The sequence below is a fragment of the Peromyscus leucopus genome, chromosome 8b (genome assembly GCF_004664715.2).
Source record: "Peromyscus leucopus breed LL Stock chromosome 8b, UCI_PerLeu_2.1, whole genome shotgun sequence".
Classification (NCBI taxonomy): domain Eukaryota; kingdom Metazoa; phylum Chordata; class Mammalia; order Rodentia; family Cricetidae; genus Peromyscus; species Peromyscus leucopus.
Window position 1 is genome coordinate 29,147,355 of NC_051086.1, and position 24,265 is coordinate 29,171,619.

A 24,265-nucleotide genomic window follows, 5' to 3' on the forward strand; every position below is an offset into this window, starting at 1 on the left:
TGGACAGTAGTATCAGGACATAATATCATGAATGTAATAAACCAATACAATTAATGTAATTAATGAATATCATAAATACAATTATTGAATGAATAATGCAAATGTAATCAATGAATACCTCAAATGTAATTAATATTATGAGTGTAATTAATGAATATCATGAGTGTAATAAAAAAAAAAGAAGTCTCTGTGTCATTATTTGGGAGCTGGTGGTTCAAAGAAAGTCTGGCTACAGTCCTGTATTCTCAGAGGCAGCCCAACAGTTTGCTCCCCCACAGAGTGGTCTGGTTAAGTAGTCTCACTGCATTCCTCACTTATGTGATCACTGTAGAGTTGACCAGGAGATCAGGCTTTTCATTTTGTTGTTTTATGCTATAGTTGGGATTTTAAATTTCCTCTACATGTCCATGTTGAGGGTTCTGTCTCTTTGCTTTTTTATTAAAAAGCTTAAATTCTTAATTTATTTTTGTGTATGGGCATACATGCAGCAGTGTGCATGTGTAAGTCAAGGACCACTTGTGGACTCAGAATGTTGGAGTTACAGACAGGTATCATTGTGCCTTGCAGCTGATTTGCTTTTTTATTAAAAAGCTTAAATTCTTACTTAATTTTTGTGTATGGGCATACATGCAGCAGTGTATGTATGGTCTTATGTAAGGACCACTTGTGGACTCAGATTTAAAAAAAATTATTACTACTATATTTGTGTAGGTGTTTTCCCTATGTGTATGTCTGGGCACAGTGTATATGCCTGGTGCCTAAAGAAGCCAGGGGAAGCCGGGCAGTGATGATGCAGGCCTTTAATCCCAGCACTTGGGAGGTAGAGGCAGGCAGATCTCTCTTGAGTTTGAGGCTAGCCTGGTCTAGATAGCCAGGACTACACAGAGAAACTATGTAGATGATTGGAATTGATCCTGTGTTCTCTGGAAGAGCAGCCAGTGCTGTTGACTGCTGAACCATCTCTCCAGTCTTCTGGTGATCAGACTCAAGTTACCTAGCTTGTGTAGGAAGTGCTGGGCATCAAATCCAGGGTCTCCAACATGGTAGGAAAGGGCATTGTACTGTACTACACTTAACTCTTTCTTTTAAAATGTATATAAGTCAGGTTTGTCTGGAACTCAGTATATAGCTCAGGCCTTGAAGTTGAAGCTTCAGCTTCTCACGTGCTGAGATTACAGGATTGCACACCATGGCCAGTCTCTCTGACCTATCTTAGTGGAGCATATTTGTTTCCCTGATTTTAAACATTTTATTGATAGATGACTGATACAAAGTATATCCATTATTTTTCTGTAACCTTAGACAGTTTATGATTTTTCTTTGTTTTAAATTAAGGATGACCAGATCATTAACTGGCTGCTGGAATTTCGCTCCTCTGTTATGTACTTGACAAAGGACTTTGAGCAACTTATAAACATCATATTGGTAAGTTCATTTTATTTCACTGATGAGCAGATAGTTTAGTACTTTGAAAACAGTATATATATATATATATATATATATATATATATATATATATATATATATATATATATAAAATGTTTCACTCTTGCATCACCTTCTCTCCCATCTCTAGAGATTGCCTTGGTTGAAGAGAAGTCAGACAGTGGTGGAGGAGTATTTGGCTTTCCTTGGTAATCTTGTGTCGGCACAAACTGTCTTCCTTAGACCATGTCTCAGCATGATTGCTTCTCATTTTGTACCTCGTAAGTAGTTATTCTTGGCTTGTAAAAATGAAATTTCTTTTTCCTCTCCCCTAGCTTTCACTTACTTTCTCTGCCCTTACCTTCCTTATTCTTTTTTCTTTTTCTTTTTGGTTTTTAAAAACAGGGATTCTCTTTGTAGTTTTGATGCCTGTCCTGGATCTCGCTCTGTAGACCAGGCTGACCTTAAACTCACAGAGATCCGCCTGGCTCTGCCTCCCGAGTGCTGGGATTAAAGGCGTGTGCCACCACCGCCCATCTACCTTCCTTATTAAAGAGTAGTTTGTTTGGCTCACATTGTGGTTTAAGGTCATGATGCCACTTCTGGATGGCTGCTACTTTGCTTGCAGGGCCCTGTGATGACACAGGGTGTCATAGGCAGGAAGCATATGGATGTGACTTTCTTAATTTCATTTTTTTGGTGTGTATGTTTTTTTCTACATGTATGTATATGCACCCTGTGTATAGTGCCCAAAGAAGCTGGAAGAGGGTGTCAGATCCCTTTGAACTAGAGTTCAAGGGCATTTGTGAGCCATCATGTGGGTGCTGGCAATCAGGTCCTCTTTTAGATAACTACTAAGCCGTCTTTCCAGGCCCCCACCCGCCCACCTGCCCTCAGCCTTTAAAATTTTCTATTCCTTGTTTTTGCTTATGACAGACTAGATAACAAATTTTCTTTTTCCTCCAAAGCCCGAGTGATCATTAAGGAAGGTGGCGTAGATGTTTCAGATTCTGACGATGAGGATGATAGTAAGTATAAAGAGAAGTGTTAAAGCAGTGGACAGACTTACCTTTGAGAACGTGTCCTAAAGGATGTTTCACCACTTAGTCTCACAAGGAGACAACAATGAATGATAGCCTTTGATAGAATCTTTTTGTTTTTTTTTTGTTTTTTGAGACAGGGAGGGTCTCAATATGTAGCCTTTAAACTCAGAGAGATCCATCCTTTTCTGCCTTTGAGTGCTGAGATTAAAGGCGTGAATCATCACTCCTAGGTTTATAGACTCTTTTGGACACATTCGTAGTGTGTAATCACCCACTCTTAAGTGTGTTACTAAAATAAATAGTATCCCTCCATTCTCCAACAGGGCCTTATGTGTCCTTGAACTGGCTTTGGACTTACGTAGCTAAAGAGGACCTTAACTTGAGATCCTCTTGCCTCCATGTCCTGATGCTGAGGTTATGAGAGTGAACTGTCATGTCTGTTATGTAGATTGAACTCAGTGCTTTGTAAATGCTAGGTGAGCACTCTACCCGCTGAGCTAAATCCTGGGGGACCCCCCCCCCATTATTTTATTTTGTTTTTTAGGTAGGGTCTCTGTAGCCTCTGGCTGGCCTCCAACTCATAGCAATCCTGCTGCTTCAGCCTCTGGAGTGTTATCATTATATGCATACATTGTCATGCTCAACTAAAAACTCTAGCTCTTTCTAGAAGAATCTATGTAGGTGTCACATAATTAATCCACTTAATACTCATTGTTGATTGAAGAGACAAACCTTGCAATTCTTTTTTTGCTTGTTTGTTTTTTGAGACAGGGTTTCTCTGTGTAGTCCTTGCTCTCTTGGAACTCTCTCTGTAGACCAGGCTGGCCTTGAACTCACAGAGATTTGCCTGCCTCTGCCTCCCAAGTGCTGGGATTAAAGGTGTGTGCTACCACTTCCCAGCAAACCTTGCAATTCTTATTTCTCTGATCAGTTACTGAGTTTTGGTTATAAAGAGTTTTTACCTTCAGGACATGACTTTGCAGTTTTTAGTTTCAATGTTCATACTTTCAAGTTTTTCCTTGTAGATCTTCCTGCAAATTTTGACACATGTCATAGAGCCTTGCAAATAATAACAAGATATGTCCCATCGTGAGTATTCCTTTTTGTTTAGTTTAACAGGTTGGGGCTTAGTTCTGGTGGGTCACTATAATGTGTGTACACAGCTCTGGAAGGAAGAGATGACAGATAGATTAGTGTTTGCAGTAGATGATTGATTGATAAATAAAACACTGATTGGCCAATAGCCAGGCAGGAAGTAACAGGCAGGACTAGCAGAGAGGAGAATTGAGAGAACAGGAAGGCAGAGAGGAGGAGATGCCAGCCTCCTGTCCAGGGAGCATCATGTAAAGGCAGCAGGTAAAGCCATGGAACACATGGCGACATATAGATGAACAGAAATGGGCTGAGTATAAGACTAAGAGCTAGACAATGGTAGGCCTGAGCTAATGGCTGAGCAATTTAAATAATATAAGTGTCTGTGTGTTTATTTTATAAGTGGGCTACGGGACTGCTGGGGCTTGGTGGGACCCAGAGAGAAAAACTTTAGCTACAAGTGTTAATAGCATTAAAAACTGGGTTATATTGCTATTTTTCAATTGTATTAATAGCACATGTTGAAAATTCTGTTTTTGTTTTCTGTTCATTATGTTTGTTATTTTATTAACTTATTTAAAGGTTTCATTTGTGTGTGGGTATGGTGCTGGTCAGAGGACATCTATTGGTAGTTTCCCTTCTGCCACCTTACCGTGTAGCTAGAGCTGAAACCCAGAAGATGCCAGACCTGAGTCACCTCACGCCTGTTTAACTATTTAACTTATATTTAATTTACACACAATGCTTCTACCTCTCTTGTGCAGAAGTTGGGATTTTGCTTTTATCTTCAATAGATAAGATATCCAAATACTTTCACTGAGAACTGTATGTACACTGTGCCATTGGGATCAATGTGGTTATCACAAAGCAGGGCAAGCTTGGGGGTTTCTTTGGCAGTATAGAATATTACTTTTGTTAACTAAAAATGGGAAGCTGGGGATGGAGTATTGTATATGTGTAACCTCAATAGTTAGGAAGGTAGAGGCAGGAGAATCAGGTATTGAGGGTCATCCTTGGCTACACACGGTTTGATGCCTGGGCTACATGAGACCCTGCCTTAATAAAAGAAATACCAAGTTCATGACATTTGCCTCTTTATAATTAGTATACTTGTGTACTGATACATGGTCTTAAGCTGAAGTCTGTTAATCTTTCATAGAAGAAAAGCCTGTCTTTTGACTTGATGTTACTAACATAGTAAATAAAGTATATTTTTACATAAGTTGTTTTAGATTTTTCTCTGAAACTGCCTTGATTGGGCCTTTAATTGCTTAAATTAGGGTTCTATTTTTGCCTCTTATGTCCTCATTGTTTTTAGGATGGAAATGCTAGCTTCTTAGAAAGTCTAGCTAACGTGGATTGGATTTTTTTTTCTTTTTAAATAGGACGCCGTGGTTTCTAATGCCAATACTGGTAGACAAATTTCCATTTGTGAGAAAATCAGAGAGAACATTGGTAAGAAAATTTTCATGGAAAGATTGTTTTGTGACTTTATTTTAGATGGTGTTATTATTATTATTATTATTATTATTATTATTATTACTACTATCTTAAAAATACCTTTCTAGATTTAAACTCAAGACTTTGTTTTACGGAGGTTATGGTATATAGGCCTGTGATCCAGAGTGATCTTGATACTTGGGAGGTTAAGCAAGAGGACTTCGTCAAATTTGGGGTGAGCCTGAGCTACAGTAAAGACCCTGTCTGAAAAAAAAAAGAGAGAGAGAAGGCTAAACATTTCTTGTATTATTTTCTCTTCATTATTATATTTTCTAAACAGGGTCCTAATCTGTGGTTCAGGCTAGCCTCAAGGCCTCCTAAATGCTGGGATTATAGGTGTGAGCTACTGCTCCTAGTGTCTAATTCTTTTCTTAGCTAGTAACTCCTTGAAATTCTCAGTACCATTTTATTACTGTGTGTAGGTTGGTCATGGTCAGAATCCATTTCAGAAATATCTTTTGTGTTGAATGCTTACACACATAAGAATTACCAAGGAGGCTGCAGATGTAACTCAGTGGCAGGGTGCTCGCTTAGAAAGTACCAGGTCCTGGGTTTGATTCCCATCACCACAAATGAATAAATTAAAAAAAAAAAAAGAAAGAAAGTTACCAGAGGGTAATGGTGTATTACTAAGTAGAAAACGTTTACTGGTGGTGATTAGATTAAATACACTTAACATATGTAGACTTGTACAGTGCAGTTTCTGAACTGATAGTCCCTTTTCTATTCATGTATTAAGTAAAGTTACATAATTGATGTTTTGTTTATGTCCTGATATACTGTGCTGAATTGTTCATCTTTTTATGTCTCATGCTTTAGGAATGTTATGTTCATAATTTACTAAGGATAAGTGTGTATTTTCCAACTTTGAGGCGTGAAATCCTGGAACTTGTTATTGAAAAATTACTCAAGTTAGACGTAAGTATCCGATCACCTGTATTTTTTCTCTGTTTCCATTTATGGAATTTTATGACTACATATTTTGTATGTGTGAAACAATAGTGTGGTAGCTTGAATGTAATTGGTCCTCATAATCCCATAATTTCATAAGGAGTGGCACTATTAGGAGGCATGGCTTTGTTAGAGTGGGTGTGGTGTTATTGGCTATTTTTTAAAACTCTTTTGGCTCTTTTGAGGGTCCACCATCCAGCTCCCAAATAAATCACACCTGGAGGCTTAGTCTTAATTATGAATGCACAGCCTTAGCTTGGCTTAGGTTCTGGCCAGCTTTCCTTAACTTAAATTATCCCGTCTACCTTTTGCCTCTGGGCTTTGCCTGCTCTTTGACTTCTATAAATCTTACTCTTACTCCATGGCTTGCTGTGTCGCCGGGTGGCTGGCCTTGATGTCCTCCCCCTTCTCTGTCTGCTGCTCCCCCCCCCACTCTTCCATCTCTTTTCTTCTTTCTCCTCCCAGATTTCTCCTTCTATATAGTCTCTGCCTGCCAGCCTTGTCTTTCTCTCCTACCTTGCTATTGGCCATTCAGTTCTTTATTACACTTTATTAGGTGTTTTAGATAGGCAAAGTATCACAGGTTCCCAGAGTTAAACAAATGCAACACAAACAAAAGTAATACCTTAAAATAATATTCTACAACAGTATGGCCTTGTTGGAAGTGTGAGGGGCAGGCTTTGAGGTTTCATATACTCAGGATACTGCCTAGTGTGTCAGTTGATTTCCTGTTACCTGCAAGATGTAGCATTCTCAGTGCCAGCACTACCTCTGCCTGCATTCTGCCGTGTTCCCCACCATGATGATAATTGACTGAACCTCTGATTAAATGTTTTCTTTATAAGAGTTACCATGGTCAGAGCCAGGAGGTGGTGGCAAGTTGAAGGCCAGCCTGGGCTACAGAATGAGTTCTAGGAAAGGCTCCAAAGCTACACAGAGAAACCTTGTCTCAAAAAACCAAAACCAAACAAACAAAAACAACAACAAAAACAGAAGAGCTGCCATGGTCATGGTGTCTCCTCACAGCAATAGAAGCCCAAACTAAAACCAATAGCAACAGTGAAAACAATCCAGTTATTTGCTTCATTCTCGTTATACTTCTTGAACTTCACCTATTTTCTGGCAATTGTTAACAGTTCAATCTTAGATTGGGGCAGGCATAAACAGTCATACAAAGGCACAGGGGCATTGTAGGAAGTGCTGTGATCTAGACTGCCTTTTGGGACTGTGCAGTATGGGTGTGAGGAAGGCCCAGATTGAATGTTAAAATGAGGTTCTGAATCCATATATGTTTGAAAATTCTTACTTAGGCATAATGATAGACAGGTCAAGCTTTGTTTTGTTTAAAGAAACAGAGGAAGTAGGCTGTAGATACATGTTCCAGTTTGGACAGGTTTAGTTGCAGGTAAGGCCTAGTTGGAGAGTATTCACTAGTTTGTAGCAAGGAACTAACAACAGACTTGTGGAACAATGCAGCCAGGATGGGAGCAGGAATGGTCAGAAGAGAGAGGAAACTTACTTAGTCTGTGGGTATTGGGAGGATCTGGAAGAAGAAAGAGTGGTCCGTACCAACAGGGATGGACTTGGTCTGTGCAGATAGCTCATCAAGTGAAGTGCCCATGTGAAGTTACAGCAGGTGTGGTGGCCTGGGCATAGTGCAGGTGCTTAGAAAGCGGTTAGGGTCTCCAGAGCCAGCTGGTTAGCTAGACCAGCCTGAGCTGCGATGTCTAGGTTCTCAGAGACCTGCCTTGGTGAATAAGGTTGAAAGCAATTGAGGAAGACTCCTGATAACAATGTTGGGCTTGCCCCCACAAACATGCCTACAAATCAGATGTAAGGTCGCATACATGCAAACGTGTGCGTGCGTGTTCGCGTGTGTGCGCGCTCATGCGCCTGGTGCCTGTGAACATCAGAAGAGGCATCAGTGCTCCTGTTACTCGAGTTAGGGATGGTTGTGAGTAACCATGTGCCTGCTTGGAATCAAACTCAGGTCCTCTGCAAAAGCAGCCAGTGTTCTTAACTGCCAAGTCATCTTCTCCAGCCCTTGCACATGAAATTTTAAAAAGTCCTTAGATTGTAATGGTTTTGGTGTTGCCTGAGATGGTTTGCCAGTCAACACTGCAGTTCAGAGAGAGTAGAGGGTCAGGAAGAGGTTAGGAAGTATGCAGTGTGGGCATGACTCAGAATTGGGGTTACTTGAATAGGGCTGTGACCTGAGGAGATAGAACTCATTTCCTTTTTTTTGCCGGGGGTGGGGTGGGGTTGGTGGTTTAAAGATTTATTTATTATTATGTATAGTGTTCTGCCTGCATGCATGCCTGCAGGCCAGAAGAGGGCACCAGATCTCAGTACAGATGGTGTGAGCCACCATGTGGTTGCTGGGAATTGAACTCAGGACCTCTGGAAGAACTCTGAGCCATCTCTCCAGCCCTCATTTTCTTTTAATATTGTTGTTATTTGAGACAGGGTCTTTCTGTGTAGTCATGGTTGTCCTGGAGTTTGATATGTAGACCAGGCCTTAAACTCACAGAGATTCCCCCAGCCTCTGCCTCCTGAGTGTCAGCATTAAAGACACCATGCCTGGCAAGATAGAAAGAACTCTTGGTGGAGAAAAACATTTTAATTTTTTTTTATTTTTATTTTACTTAGTTTTTGGTCCCCTGCCCCCAACTCCCTTTTTTTTTTTTTTTTTTTTTTTTTTTTGGTTTTTCGAGACAGGGTTTCTCTGTGTAGCTTTGCGCCTTTCCTGGAACTCACTTGGTAGACCAGGCTGGCCTCGAACTCACAGAGATCCGCCTGCCTCTGCCTCCTGAGTGCTGGGATCCCATACTCCCTTTTTAAACATTATTTTTTGTGTCTTGTGTAATGGCATGTGTGTGGAGATTCTCTCCTTCCACCATGTCTGTTCTGGGGATTGAGTGGCTTGGTGGCAATTCCCTTTACCATCTCATTGGCTCTGATTTATTTATTTTTGAAATTATTTTATGTGTATGAGTGTTTTTGTTCGATTGTATGTCTGTGCACCTCATGTATGCCTGGTGTCTGTGGAGGCCAGAAAAGGACTTTGGATTCCCTGAAACTAGAGTTAAGGATGGGTATGAGCTGCCGTGTGGGTACTGGGAATTGTTCTCTGCAAGAACAAGTGCTCTTAGCTGCCTGTACGCCTTTATTCCCAGTGCTTGGGAGGCAGAGGCAGGTAGATCCCTGAGTTGGATCTACCCTGGTCTACAGAGTGAGTTCCAGGCCAGCCAGGGCTACACAGAGAAACCCTGTCTTGAAAACAACCAAATAAGTAAGTATATAAATAAATAAATGAATGAATGAGAGAGAACAGGTGCTCTTAATAGCTGAGCCATTTCTATTATCTCTTGAGACAGGGTCTCACAGTGTATCCCAGGTTGGTCTTGACTTCAAGGTAGCTCTTCCTGCCTGCCCCATCCTGCAATACCCAGCTTTTCTTTTTCTTTCTTTCTTTTTTTTTTTTTTTGAAGGGAATTTCTATAGCTCTGGGTACCCTTGAACTTTAGATCCTCTTGTCTCAATCTCCTGAGTGCTGGGATTACTGTTGTGTGCTGCTGTGGGATGTTCTGTATGTCCTGTGGGAGCCCGTTCTTGGGTTCCTCGTGGCTTTACCCAGCAGGTCCGCATAGAGGATGATTAGGACCACGGGCCTGAGTGCAGGTGTCTGAGATGGTCTGCACTTGGCTGTGCTGTGGGATGGTCTGTATGTCAAGTTGCTCTGATTGGTCAATAAATAAAACACTGGTTGGCCAGTGGCCAGGCAGGAAGTATAGGCGGGACTAACAGAGGGGAGAAATAAAAGAACAGGAAGGCAGAAGGAGTCACTGCCAGCCGCCGCCATGACAAGCAGCATGTGAAGACATTGGTAAGCCACGAGCCGCATGGCAGGGTATAGATTTGTGGAAATGGATTAATTTAAGCTATAAGAACAGTTAGCAAGAAGCCTGCCACGGCCATACAGTTTGTAAGCAATATAAGTCTCTGTGTTTACTTGGTTGGGTCTGAGCAGCTGTGGGACTGGTGGGTGACAGAGATTTGTCCTGACTGTGGGCAAGGCAGGAAAACTCTAGCTACAGTGTGCTACCATGTGGGTTGACAAAAACACTATAGGGAATAGGGAGGTAGAAAGAGGTAGATTTAGGAAGAGCTGGAAGTTGTGTACACTGATAATTGTTTTCTTGGTGTTACATTTCTGCCTAGCTTTGCTGTGAAGTTTCTTAAATTATGTCTGAGAAGCTCATGTTTAGTCAGTGAGAAAAGTCATGATTTGAATATTGTGACCACATATCTATGACCTGTATGTGTCTTGGTCTTTGAAAGAGGTGGAATGAATGTCATCTCGTTGAGGTTGATGAGTGTCACATCTCACCTGTGTTAGGTACACTGATGAAGGGCTTGCCTTACCATGTTTCAGCTTCTTTATGTGGTAGTTTGTACCACCATTATGTTGCAGTGCTTTATAAGATGCTGATGGAGCCCTTTAAAATATATAAAGTAAGCTGGGTGTCATAGTGCAAACCTTTAATCCCAGAACTCAGGAGGCAGAGGCATCTCTGTGAGTTTGAGGCCAGCCTGGTCTACACAGTGAGTCCCAGGACAGTCTGGGCTATGTAAAGAGACCCTGTCTCAAAAAGCAAACAACATAGTATGTAGCAGGCTTTCTCCCCCCCCCCCCCAGAGGATATAATGTTTTATTTAGCTTTAAACAAAAAACAAAACAAAACAAAAGAACCCAGCCAGTTGCTGGTGGTGGCACACTTTTTTTTTAAAAAAAAAAAACATAAAAACAGGTTATAATTCAAAAGTCCAGGGTTATTTTAAACAGTAAAGTATTTTCTCTGTAGAAAATACTAAAAATGATAACATTTCCCAATGAACCCTTTTAAGCCAAATATTAGCTGAATTATATGTATAAATATTGATTAGATTCTGGGATACAGAAGAAACCTATCTTCATTTGTTCAGAGAACGATGTTTAAGTTGTGTAGGTGAGATTCCTATTCATCTTCCCCTTCACTGTTTGATTTATGGCAGACATTTTTCTATAGGCTAACTCATAATCTAAAAAGATTTTAGCTTCCCCTCCTGAAAGTATACAGCCTTTCATCAGCTTGATACGGTACAAATTCTTATCCTAATAGTGAAATGTTTCACTAAAGCATGCCCAGTGATTGGGCAAAACCAAAACTTATTATATGCCACAGTCAACCTAGAGACCTCCCTGCTAGGTACTCCCTGGATCTGTGGGTTGCAGTCTGATTGTCCTTTGCTTTTTATCTAATATCCATTTATGAGTGAGTACATACCATGTTTGTCCTTCTGAGTCTGCAAATTTCATGATGTCATTGTTTTTCTCTGCTGAGTAGTACTCCATTGTGTATATGTACCGCATTTTCTTAATCCATTCTTCAGTTGACAGGCATCTAGGCTGTTTCCATGTTCTGTCTATTATGAATAATGCTGCTAAGAACATAGTTGAGCATGTGTCTGTGGTATGATTGAGCATTCCTTGGGTATATGCCCAAGAGTGGGATGGCTGGGTCTTAATGTAGATGGATTCCCAATTTTCTGAGATACTGCTACACTGATTTCCACAGTGGTTGTACAAGTTTGCACTCCCACCAACAGTGGAGGAGTGTTCCCCTTGCTCCACATCCTCTCCAACATAGACTGTCATTAGTGTTTTTGATCTTAGCCATTCATAGCAGGCTTTCTTTTGGGCCACCAATCAGTTCCCAAATGATGACATATGGAGACTTCTTATTAGTTATGAATGCTCGACCTTAGCTCCAGTTTTAATCTGTTTCTCTTCATCTACACTCTCTTGGCTCCCTCCCTCCCCCTCCCCCTCCCTCCCTCCCCCCTGCTCCTTCCCTCCCTCCCTCCCTCCCTCCCTCTCTCCCTCTCTCTGTGTATATCTTACCATCCTATATCTGCCTGGCGTGTCCCTCCTGTTCTCCCTCATTCTCTCCTCCCGCCTTCCCTTTTGTGTAGATTTCTCCTCCTACCTACTCTCTTCTGCCTATCACTCTCCTGTGTAGCTATTGCCTGTTCAGATTTTTGTTTTGTTTTGTTTTTTTTCAAGACAGGGTTTCTCTGTGTAGTTTTGGTTCCTGTCCTGGATCTCTCTCTGTAGCCCAGGCTGGCCTCGAACTCACAGAGATCCATCCGCCTGCCTCTGCTTCCCGAGTGCTGGGATTAAAGGCGTGCACCACCACTGTCTGGCGCCTGTTCAGCTTTTTATTAAACCAATCAGGTGCCTTAGGCAGGCAAAGTGAAACAAATGAAGCACATCTTTACATAATTAAGCAAATGCAGCACAAACACATGTAACACTCCCTACACAGTTAAAGTAATATTCTACAGCATAAACAAATGTAACACATCTAGTAGATTAATTTTCAGCTACAAATAGCTGCATTTTTAACTGCTTTCATTCATTTTTTTGTGATATAGGTGAGTGTATCCCGGCAGGATATTGAAGATGCTGAAGAGGCTGCAGCTCAGTCCTGTGCTGGGACGGACACCACAGAAGGATTGTTCAGTATGGTCAGCACCGCTTCTGTTTCGATGTTGATGGTTAAACCTCTTTATTTTTATCTTGTATTTTGATTCTTGTCTTTGTGATTAGCACTCCTATTAACAGAACCATACATTGGAAGTTCATCACTTCAGAGTATGTAAAGAAAGACACAGCACATGGCTTAGAGCCTTTAATCGGCTTAAAGCCTTTTTTGAGGCTTTCTGTTAGAACAGAACAGTGGAGGGAGTGGAGGACAGCTGTGCTGCCAGAGTGCAGCTTTCCTTGTACATATAAGGACTGAAGTTTGACTCTAGAACAGAGAAAAATGTTGGGTGTGCTAATGTGTACTCAGAATCCCAGCTCTAGTAAGGCACAGACAGGAGGATCCTGGCATGGTATTGGGACAGTCTTGGGTAATGGGTGATTACCAGGTTAATGAGAGACCCTGTCTTGGAGGTGGACAGCATTCCTGAGGAAGAATAAACCAAGCAACTTGTGGCCTCCACATGCCTGTGCACATGTGTGTCCCCCCACATACTTGTGGATGTATATAAATATATAAATGAAATAGTTTAACAAACTTGAGAATACTCCTTAAATAAGCATGTTGTGGGATTATAGGTGTGATACCTCGCCCAGTGCTGACATGTTATTTACTGTCTGTGAATGGTTTATGTCCAAGGCTTTAAGTTTGGTTTTGGGGAATTTTGTTTCACTTTTATTCCTAAATTTTTTTTTTCATTATTTCTATAAGTCACCAGCATCTGTGAGGAAACAGCAAGCAGAAAGTGTCCCAGTTGAGTTTAAGTGTTTTGTTTGTTAGACACCTTAAAGTTGTCACTGTCTAATTGGGATATGTGGAGTGGAGCCCACCTGCCCAGAGTTAGAGCTGAATCTTGAGGCCAGGCATCAGAGAACAAGGAAGTTGGGGTGAAGCTAAGTGAGAGCCTGTTTTCTGCGATGGGGCAGGAAGTAGCACACAAGTGTGCCTTGAGTATGTGGCCAGAGGACAACTCTCTGGAGTCTGTTCTCTTCTGCCATGTAGATTCTGGAGATCAGCCTCCGGTCACTAGGGTTGGCGGCAAATGTCTTTACTCGCTGAGAATCCCGCTGGCTCTGTGCCTTTTTTGACTTCTTGGCATTGATTCTGAGGTGGTGACAGGAGAAGCTGTTAGGTGACTCGGCCCAGCAACGCAGCTGCAGAAGTCGCCAGGGTGGGGATGGGAGTGTGCTGCTGGTACAGCCACTTGTGTTTGCATCGTGAGAGTCAGGCTGAGGATACAACTTAGTGCTAGCACACATGCTTAGTACGCATGAGGGTCCAGTCCCAGTACTCTCCCTCTCCCACTCACCCCATCCCTAAACCCCCAAAAAATAAAGAAAAGGAAAAAGGAGAGTCAGACTGATGTTTGTTTAAATTCGAGAAGTGGCTTTGAACTCTATCTCTAAATGAGTCTGGGACAGTGTCTGTATTTACTCTTTTCTTTTAGAAGAAATAGTAGCCTATGCCAGTTTCCCCAAACAGTAAAGACTCTGATAATATCAGTTTTCACTTCCTCAGGATGAAGATGAGGACACTGAACCTGGAAAGAAAGCTGACCTAGATCGGCCTAGCCAGATGGCTCATCCTATCGCCGAGCGCCTGGACATCCTGCTGTCCTTGCTTCTGTCCTACATTGAGGATGTCTGCCATGTGGATGGTAATAACCAGAGTAACCTAGATAGTTGGTCGATACCTTGCTAATGAGATAAGAAAGGGTCAAATGGAGGAACTTCTGTGGCAGTGTCACATAGTTAGAAAACGAGGGTGGGTTTTATCTCCAGTATTTAACTTCGAAGACCATGGTGTTTTCATTGTTGTGTAATAAAGGGTAATGGATGGAGTTTGGCCAACTTTAGAAGAGATTACTTGTGTTTGAGATGCTCGAGAAATTTAATAATGGTGTGTTGATCATCTCAGGTTGTCCGCCTGTATTCCGTAGTTCCTTGAGAGGCTATGGTTAAATGTCTACATTATGCTCAGTGTTGGGACATCAACTTCACTGAGTGAACCAATCCTCAGGAAACAGCCTGGAGACTGCATGTCCATGCACTTTGCTCTGGTTTAAGAATGAGTTTATTAGCTGAGCATAGTGGCTCATGCCTTTAATCTCAGCACTCAGGTGGATCTCTGAGTTAGAGACCAGTCTGGTCTATAGAGCAAGCCTCAGGATAGCCAGAAATACACAGAGAAACTCTGTCTTGAAACAAACAAATGAAATTAAAAAAAAAAAAAAAAAAAAGAATGAGTTTATTCAGCATTGATTTGGAAGCCTGGCATAGTGATCCATGTCTGTAAGCCCAGAACCTGGGAGATAGAGGCAGGAAGAACATGAGTTCAAGATCAGCCTTTTCTCCATGGTGAATTGCAGTCCAGCTTGGGCTCCATGAGACCCTGTCTTGAAAAACAAAAAGGAGGCCGGGCGGTGGTGGCGCACGCCTTTAATCCCAGCACTCGGGAGGCAGAGGCAGGCGGATCTCTGTGAGTTCGAGGCTAGCCTGGTCTCCAAAGTGAGTTTCAGGAAAGGTGCAAAGCTACACAGAGAAACCCTGTCTTGGAACAAAACAAAACAAACAAACAAACAAACAAAAAACCTAGGAAAGAAAAACCAAAAGGAGAGGTCATTTTTGTAGCTTGACAGCGGTGTATGACATGGGGCTTGCTTCCTTGTCACTGTGGGGTTACACTGGATAAAGTCAGGAGCCCTGGAGGTGACTCAGAATGGAGACTGCCTGCTGCCTGCTGCGAAAGCCCAGCCTAAGGGACCCTAGGGCCCTTGTCTGGAGGTGTACACACACAGTCAGTCGTTTAAGTACTGTCGTAGCCATAGCTTAATGGGTAATTCTGGGGTTTTACTTTTGTTTGGGTTTGCTTTTCTGCCTCCCACCCCCTTTTGTGCTGGAACCTCATGAATCTTCAGCCCTGACTCAAATGCTGATTCTTTATGGTATTGTGTTCCTTTAAAATATGTATTTATGAAATGAAAGTTCAAATTTTCTCTGTAGGTAAGATTGATAACAATAAAACAAAGGATTTATACCGTGATCTGATATCCATCTTTGACAAACTCCTGTTGCCCACACATGCCTCCTGCCATGTACAGTTCTTCATGTTTTTCCTTTGCAGCTTTAAATTGGTAAGTAAAATGCCATTGCCATGCTGATTGATTGAATGAGTGAATGATTGGTAACTGATTGATTTATAGGGTCTTACCTAACCCTGGCTAGCCTGGAGCTGAGAGATCTGAGTGCCTTTACCTCCTGAGTACTGGGATTAGAAACATGTGCCACCAAGCCTAGTTAAAAATTACTACTTTTTAAAATTATGAGTACCTATGCATGTCTACGTGTAGCTAGAGTTTTCCTGCCTTGCCCACAGTCAGGACAAATCTTTGTCACCTGCCAGCCCCACAGCTGCTCAGACCCAACCAAGTAAACACAGAGACTTATATTGCTTACAAACTGTATGGCCGTGGCAGGCTTCTTGCTAACTGTTCTTATAGCTTAAATTAATCCATTTCCATAAATCTATACCTTGCCACGTGGCTCGTGGCTTACTGGCATCTTCACATGCTGATTGTCATGTAGGCGGCTGGCAGTGACTCCTTCTGCCTTCCTGTTCTTTCTTTTCTCCTCTCTGTTAGTCCCGCCTATGCTTCCTGCCTAGCCACTGGGCAATCAGTATTTTATTTATTGACCAATCAGAGCAACACATTTGCCATACAGAACATCCCACAGCATCTACGTGTGGGTGCACATGAGTACTGGTACCCATAGCATTTAGAAGAGTTCCTCAGTCCGGGCAGTGGTGACTCATGCCTATGTGGATCTCTGAGTTGAAGGCCAGTGTGGTCTACACAGAGTGAGTTCTAGGACTGCCAGGGCTACACAGAGAAAACCTGCCTTGAGAAAAATAAAGTCCGGGAAGAGGGGTCTGAGATTCTCTGGAGCTGGTTGTTTGTGGAATAATATGAGTTCCTAATTCCCAGCCCATCTCTTTGTCCTGTATTTTGTTACTTTATTCAACAATTTTTCTCTTAAAAACTGGGAAGACAGCATGAAGTAACTACTGCACATATACACTGAAGGTGTTGTCCTGCCTTTGGTCACTAGAGGGTACTTTTCCCCTTCCTTCTGGTGGTACTGGTGCTCAAATCCAGCCCTTGCAAAGGAAACAAAGTACCAACTGAGCTATCCCTTGCCCCTAATCCCCAGAGGTATGTGTGGAGCTTTTTGTTTGTTTGTTTTTCAAGATGGTTTCTCTGTGTAGCTCTGGCTGACCTCCAACTCACATTGATCTGCCTGCCTCTGCCTCCTGAGTGCCAGGATTAAAGGTGTGCGCCCCCCCCCCCCCAGCATTTTTTAAGCCAGAGTCTCTGTGTAGCCCTGACTGTCCTGGAACTAGCTATGTAGATCAGGCTAGTATCAAACTCAAGGAGATCTGCCTATCTCTGCTTCCCAAGAGCTGAGATTATAGACATACAATCATACCTAGCCTGGGGTATTTGTTTCATTTCTGTTCTCACAGTATTGTGAGCCACCTGAGGTGGGTGCTAGGAATCAAGCTCATGATCTTTACAAGAGCAGCAGGCTCCCTTAGCTGCTGAGCCATTTCTCCAGCCCTTATTGAGAGAGAGGGGGTGAGGTGGGGGAGGGAGAGAACAGGTACTTGGACTTGCAGCAGTGTTCACAGAGGTCAGAGGACAACCTGTGGGAATTTCTTATTTTCTACTCTTCGATCCTAGTGATTAAGCATAGGTCAATGAGACATCTTGTGGTTCCTTAAGTAGACTTCTTAATCTAGAGTTTTAAAACTGCAGGTTTGGGCTTTCTTCCTTTGAAAAAATAAAATAAAGCTGCAAGAGGCTCCCCTTCCCCCTTTTGGGCAACTATTTTGTAGCAGCGTACAACAATCCAGAGAAAAATGGTACGGAAGCTAAACTAAGTGTTAACAAAACCTGAGTATCCTTGGCTTTAGGAACAGTTGTTAGAGCTGGTGGGTGGGGGGCGCCTTTTGCTAGGAAGCCTATTGGCCGTTCTTCCTCTAGTAATCTTGCATCTGTGCAGGGCTGAGATCTGGGCATTGGAACAAGTAAGATACTTTATATTCACAGCAAGAACTCCTGAGGAGTTCCAGGGAAGTGTGGATGAGCTCTGGCCTTCCGGTTTGGTTCAGCGTCCAAATCATTCAAGAGCCTTTTCTTTTTTGAGATACACTGTTTATCTCACTACATATCTCTAACTAGCCTAGAACTTGCTGTGTAGGCCAACTGGTCTTGAACTAACAGATCCTTCTGTATCCACCTCAAAGAGCTTTTATAATGTGCAGTTTACAGAGTTCTGCCTCTAACCTACATTCTGCATATTCAGTGTATGTGTTTTTTTTTTTTTTTTAATTGTTTTATGTTATGGGTATTTTGCCTGCATGTCTTTCTGTTTGCCACTTGCATGTCTGGTGTTCCCAAAGACCAGAAGAGGGCGTTGGATCCCTTGGGACTGGAGTTACAGATGCTTGTGAGGAGTTACAGATGTGGCCATGTTGGTGCTGGGAATCTTGTAGGTCCTCTACAAGGGCAGCAAGTGATCTTAGCTGCTGAGTAATCTTACTTAGCCCTGCTTTAATTTTTAAAATTACATTTGACTTATTTATTTAGGTGTGTGTCTGTCTGTTTCTGGGCTTTGGTGTTGGTGTGTGTGTATATACATGAGCATGCATGTGCCTTGCCACCGCACACCTGTAAATGTAAGAGGACAGTTTTTGTGAGGGTGTTCTCTCTTTCCATTGTTTGAGTCCCAACTCAGGTCATCAGGCTTGGTGGCAGGCACCTTTTCCTGCTGAGGCATCTCACCAGCTTCTGTGTCTTTTGAGAGGCAATCTCAGTATGTTGCCAGGCTTGGCACCAATTTTCTGGGCTCAAGTCATTCTCTTGCCACAGCCTGCCCGCTAGCAGGGACTACAGATGTAAACCACCGTGCCTATCACTTAGCATTGGTTTTGATGATTAGCTAGCTATATTTGGAGTCCATTGGGTCATTTCCCACCCAGGATGCTTTTAGGGTTTTGTTTGTTTGTTTTCCATGACAGGGTTTCTCTTTATAACATCCCTGGCTGTCCTGGAACTAACTCACTTTGTAGACCAGGATGGCCTCGAACTCACAGACTCTGCCTCCCAAGTGCTGGGATTAAAGGTGGTGCCACCACCACCTGGCTGGGATGCGTTTAGAGGTTTTTCTGGTTTTTTTTTTTTTTTTTTTTTTTTTGGTTTTTCTGAGACAGGGTTTCTCTGTGTAGCTTTGCGCCTTTCCTGGAACTCACTTCGTAACCCAGGCTGGCCTCGAACTCACAGAGATCTGCCTGCCTCTGCCTCCTGAGTGCTGGGATTAAAGGTGTGCGCCACCACCGCCCGGCCCGAAAATAAAATTTTTTTATACACTATATTCTGATCATTTTCGTCTTCCAGCTCTTCTCCACCCTTCCAACTCCAGGCCTTCTTGCTCTCTCTCTTAAGAAAACAGGCAAAAGCAACAATAAAAAACCCACAAATAATAATAATAGTAATTTTAAAAATGAATAAACTAATAAACAGAAACAGAGAAATGATACATATGCAGAGATACACATAAACAAAATCCATAAAAACAAAATCAGAAACCTTAATATACAATCAAAAAATGAATAAGATTTTGTGTTGGCTATCTACTTCTGGGCATGGGGCCTACCGTTAAGTGTGGTTTGAAATGCCTTTGGAGAAACTAATTTTTCCTTTGCAAGGGGGAGTTGGAGGTAGCTTCTTGGTTAGGGATGGGAGTTTGTGTCTACTTCTCCATCTCAGTGCTGGACACTGTCTGTTTTGGACCTGTGCATGTGAGTTCATATGTGAGTCAGTCCTGTTGTGTTTCCTCGTATTATCCATCTTCTCTGGCTCTTAAAATCTTTCTGCCTCCTCTTCTACATAGTTTCTTCAGCCCTGAGGGGAGAGATTTGATGGAGACAACCTATTTAGGACTACGTGTTCAAAGGTCTCACTCTCTTCACATTCAAGATGTGGGTCTCTATATTAGTTCCCATCTTCAGGGGAAGCTTCTCTGATGATGGCTGCTATAAGTATAGCAGAGTGCTGTTAGAAATCATTGCATTGCTGTGTTCCTTTAGCAGAACAGTAGTGTTTGGGTTTCCCCTGTATCTATGGCCTGTCTAGTCTCAGGTTCTTGGCCACCTAAGCAGTGTCAGGCATGGGTTCCATCTCATGGAGTGGGTCTTAAATCCAATCAGATAGTGGTTGGTTACTTCAACAACAATTGTGTTACTGTTGCACCAGTGTATCGTACAGGCAGGCCACCATTGTAGATCAAAGAGTTTGTAGCTTGGTTTGCATCCACATTTTTCCTGTAGTAGAATACAGAGTACATTCCAGTACCATGAACTCTAGTCAGAGTTCACTCTTCTAGGGGTGATGGCTCTGTGTAGGTACCAATGCTCTAGTGCTCTGTGTTCAGTGAGATATGCAAGTGTTGTCTTTAGCTGTAGGGCCTTACCATCAGTTTGTGGAGAGCAACTAATAGCCTTAGCTATTATTAATATTAATAATATTGTTATTATTAATAGCTTGAATTGTTTGGGAGTGTCTATGGGGCCCCTTTGGCCAACAGCTCAATTAGTTGTAACCTGTTCCTGGCCCTGGAGGTCTTGTCTCCCCTGTTATTTGGTGACTCCGTTTAGATTTCTTAAAATAGGTGTCTATTTTTAGAAGCGTCTACTGTAGTATGTTTCCATACGGCCTCTCAAATGGCCCGCAGTGCTCACTTTCCCTTCTTTCCTTCCCTTTCCCTCCCTCTCTCCATTAGTCCTCCCATTCTTGTCTCCTCCCTGTCTCTCTCTAACTATATATTCTGTTTTTCTTTCCTTGGGAATCCTCCTGACCTCCTAGTTCTTCCTCTATACCTAACCTCTGTGGTCATACTGATCGTAATGCCTCTCAAAGGCTCTAAAGCTGACATCCACACATGACACTGTCTTTTGGGGTCTGGGTTATGTCACTCAGGATGATTTTTTTTTCTAGTTCCATCTATTACCTACAAATTTTAATGATTTCTTTCTTTTTTTAAAAAATAGCTGAATTGTGTAATTCCATCTTGTAAATGTACCACATTTTCTTTATCCGTTCATCTGTTGATGACATCCAGGCTGTTCCTAGTTCTGGCTATTATAAATAGAGCAGCGTGAACGTGGGAGAGCAAGTTTCTCAGTAGTAAGATGTAGAGTCGTTATGGGTATATGCCCAAGAGTGGTACAATTGGATCTTGAGGTAGATGGATTTCTAACTTCTTGAGGAACCACCACACTGATTTCCATATTGTCTGTGAAGTTTGCACTCCCCCCAGCAGTGATGAGTGTTTCCCTTCCCCCACATCCTTGCCAGCATGAGCTGTCATTTGTTTTATTGATCTTCGACATTCTGACTGGTGAAGGATGTAATCTCAAAGTAGATTTGGTATTCATTTCCTTGATAACTAAGGATGTTGAACATTTAAGCGTTTCTCAACCATTTGTATTTCATCTTTTGAGAACTCTTATTTAGTTATGTACCCCATTTTTATTTTTATTTTTTAAAGATTATTTATTTATTTATTTATTTATTTATTTATTTATTTATTTATTTATTATGTATACAGCATATGTGACTGCAGGCCAGAAGAGAGCACCAGATCTCATTACAGATGGTTGTGAGCTACCATGTGGTTGCTGTGAATTGAACTCAGGACCTCTGGAAGAGCAGTCAGTGCTCTTAACCTCTGAGCCATCTCTGCAGCCTTATAGATTTTTTTGTTTGATTGGTTGGGTTTTTTTGTTTTTCGAGACAGGTTTTCTCTGTGTAGCTTTGCACCTTTCCTGGAACTCACTTGGTAGCCCAGGCTGGCCTCGAACTCAATGGAGATCTGCCTTCCTCTGCCTCCCGAGTGCTGGAATTAAAGGAGTGCGCCACCACCGTCCGTACCCCATTTTTAAGTTGGGTTGCTTTCTTGATGTCCAGTTTTTTTTTTTTTTAAGTTCTTTATATATTATAGATATTAAGCCTCTATCAGATGTAATTGGTATCAGTATGTAATTGGTAAAGCTCTTTTCCTATTCTGTAGCCTGCTGCTTTGTCCAAGTGATGGTGTCCTTTGCTGTACAGAAGCCTTTCAATTTCCTCTTTTTTTTTTTTTTTTTTTTCCAAGACAGGGTTTCTCTGTATAGTCCTGACTGTCCTGGAACTTGTAGACCAGGCTGGCCTTGAACTCAGAGATCCACCTGCCTCTGCCTCCTGGGTTCTGGGATTAAAGACTCCAATTTCATGATATCCCATTAGTGTTGTTCTTAGTGCCTGGTCTATCAGTGTCCCATTCAGAAAGTCTTTTCCTGTGCAAATGAGTTCAAGACTATTCCCCACTTCCTCTTCTATAAGATTCAGGGTATCTATCCTTATGTTAAGGTCCTTGATTCATTTGTAGTTGAGTTTCATGCAGGGTGATTAATATGGATCTGTTAGCATTCTTGTACATGTAGCCATCAGCTTGACTAGCACAATTTGTTAAAGATGCTTTCTTTTTTCCAGTGTGTATTTTGGGCTTTTTTTTTTTTTTTTTTTTTTTTTTTTGTCAAAAATCAGGTATCCATTGGTGTGTGAGCTTATGTCTAGGTCTTCAGTTTTATTCCAGTGATAAACATTTCTGTTTGTATGTCAATACTGCTGTGGGACGTCCTGTATGCTGTAAATATATGTTGCTATGATTGACTGATAAATAAAATGCTGATTGGCCAGTAGCCAGGCAGGAAGGATAGTGTAGGCAGACAAGGAGGAGGAGAATTCTGGGAGGTGGAAGGCTGAGGCAGGGAGACACTGCCAGCTGCCATGAGGAGAAGCATGATGTAAGATACCGGTAAGCCACGAGCCACGTGGCAAGGTATAGATTTATAGAAATGGGTTAATTTAAGATATAAGAACAGATAGCAAGCAGCCTGCCACACCATACAGTTTATAAGTAATATAAGTCTCCGTGTGTTTACTGGGGGACACTAATGGGAGAGATTTGTCCTGACCGTGGGCCAGGCAGGGCTAGGAAACTTCAGCTACACAATACCATGCAGTTTTTATTACTCTAGCTATGTAGAGCCATTTGAGATTGGGGATGGTGACACCTCCGGCACTTCTTTTATTATTTAGGATCGTTTTAGCTATCCTGTGTAATGAGTCTTTCTCTGTGTAGCTTTGCACCTTTCCTGGAACTCACTTGGTAGCCCAGGCTGGCCTCGAACTCAATGGAGATCTGCCTTCCTCTGCCTCCCGAGTGCTGGAATTAAAGGAGTGCGCCACCACCGTCCGTACCCCATTTTTAAGTTGGGTTGCTTTCTTGATGTCCAGTTTTTTTTTTTTTAGTTCTTTATATATTATAGATATTAAGCCTCTATCAGATGTAATTGGTATCAGTATGTAATTGGTAAAGCTCTTTTCCTATTCTGTAGCCTGCTGCTTTGTCCAAGTGATGGTGTCCTTTGCTGTACAGAAGCCTTTCAATTTCCTTTTTTTTTTTTTCCAAGACAGGGTTTCTCTGTATAGTCCTGACTGTCCTGGAACTTGTAGACCAGGCTGGCCTTGAACTCAGAGATCCACCTGCCTCTGCCTCCTGGGTTCTGGGATTAAAGACTCCAATTTCATGATATCCCATTAGTGTTGTTCTTAGTGCCTGGTCTATCAGTGTCCCATTCAGAAAGTCTTTTCCTGTGCAAATGAGTTCAAGACTATTCCCCACTTCCTCTTCTATAAGATTCAGGGTATCTATCCTTATGTTAAGGTCCTTGATTCATTTGTAGTTGAGTTTCATGCAGGGTGATTAATATGGATCTGTTAGCATTCTTGTACATGTAGCCATCAGCTTGACTAGCACAATTTGTTAAAGATGCTATCTTTTTTCCAGTGTGTATTTTGGGCTTTTTTTTTTTTTTTTTTTTTTTTTTTGTCAAAAATCAGGTATCCATTGGTGTGTGAGCTTATGTCTAGGTCTTCAGTTTTATTCCAGTGATAAACATTTCTGTTTGTATGTCAATACTGCTGTGGGACGTCCTGTATGCTGTAAATATATGTTGCTATGATTGACTGATAAATAAAATGCTGATTGGCCAGTAGCCAGGCAGGAAGGATAGTGTAGGCAGACAAGGAGGAGGAGAATTCTGGGAGGTGGAAGGCTGAGGCAGGGAGACACTGCCAGCTGCCATGAGGAGAAGCATGATGTAAGATACCGGTAAGCCACGAGCCACGTGGCAAGGTATAGATTTATAGAAATGGGTTAATTTAAGATATAAGAACAGATAGCAAGCAGCCTGCCACACCATACAGTTTATAAGTAATATAAGTCTCCGTGTGTTTACTGGGGGACACTAATGGGAGAGATTTGTCCTGACCGTGGGCCAGGCAGGGCTAGGAAACTTCAGCTACACAATACCATGCAGTTTTTATTACTCTAGCTATGTAGAGCCATTTGAGATTGGGGATGGTGACACCTCCGGCACTTCTTTTATTATTTAGGATCGTTTTAGCTATCCTGTGTAATGAGTCTTTCTCTGTACCACCAGCTTCCAAATAACAACATGGAAACTTAATATTAATTATGAAAGCTTGGCCTTAGCTTAGGC

General features: G+C 42.0%; 1 protein-coding gene across 2 annotated transcripts in view; it reads left to right on the forward strand.

The window, feature by feature from the left end:
- The window catches only part of Rrn3 (RRN3 homolog, RNA polymerase I transcription factor), a 45,143-nt gene that overhangs the window by 7,869 nt on the left and 13,009 nt on the right, over positions 1–24,265 (forward strand). For both annotated transcript variants that reach the window (XM_028858386.2, XM_028858384.2), the window contains exons 4-12: positions 1,336–1,425; positions 1,577–1,706; positions 2,394–2,453; positions 3,494–3,557; positions 4,946–5,015; positions 5,880–5,978; positions 12,489–12,581; positions 14,117–14,255; positions 15,601–15,731. In XM_028858386.2, coding sequence (XP_028714219.1) covers positions 1,336–1,425; positions 1,577–1,706; positions 2,394–2,453; positions 3,494–3,557; positions 4,946–5,015; positions 5,880–5,978; positions 12,489–12,581; positions 14,117–14,255; positions 15,601–15,731 — 876 coding nt within the window. The remainder of the gene's footprint in view (positions 1–1,335; positions 1,426–1,576; positions 1,707–2,393; positions 2,454–3,493; positions 3,558–4,945; positions 5,016–5,879; positions 5,979–12,488; positions 12,582–14,116; positions 14,256–15,600; positions 15,732–24,265) is intronic.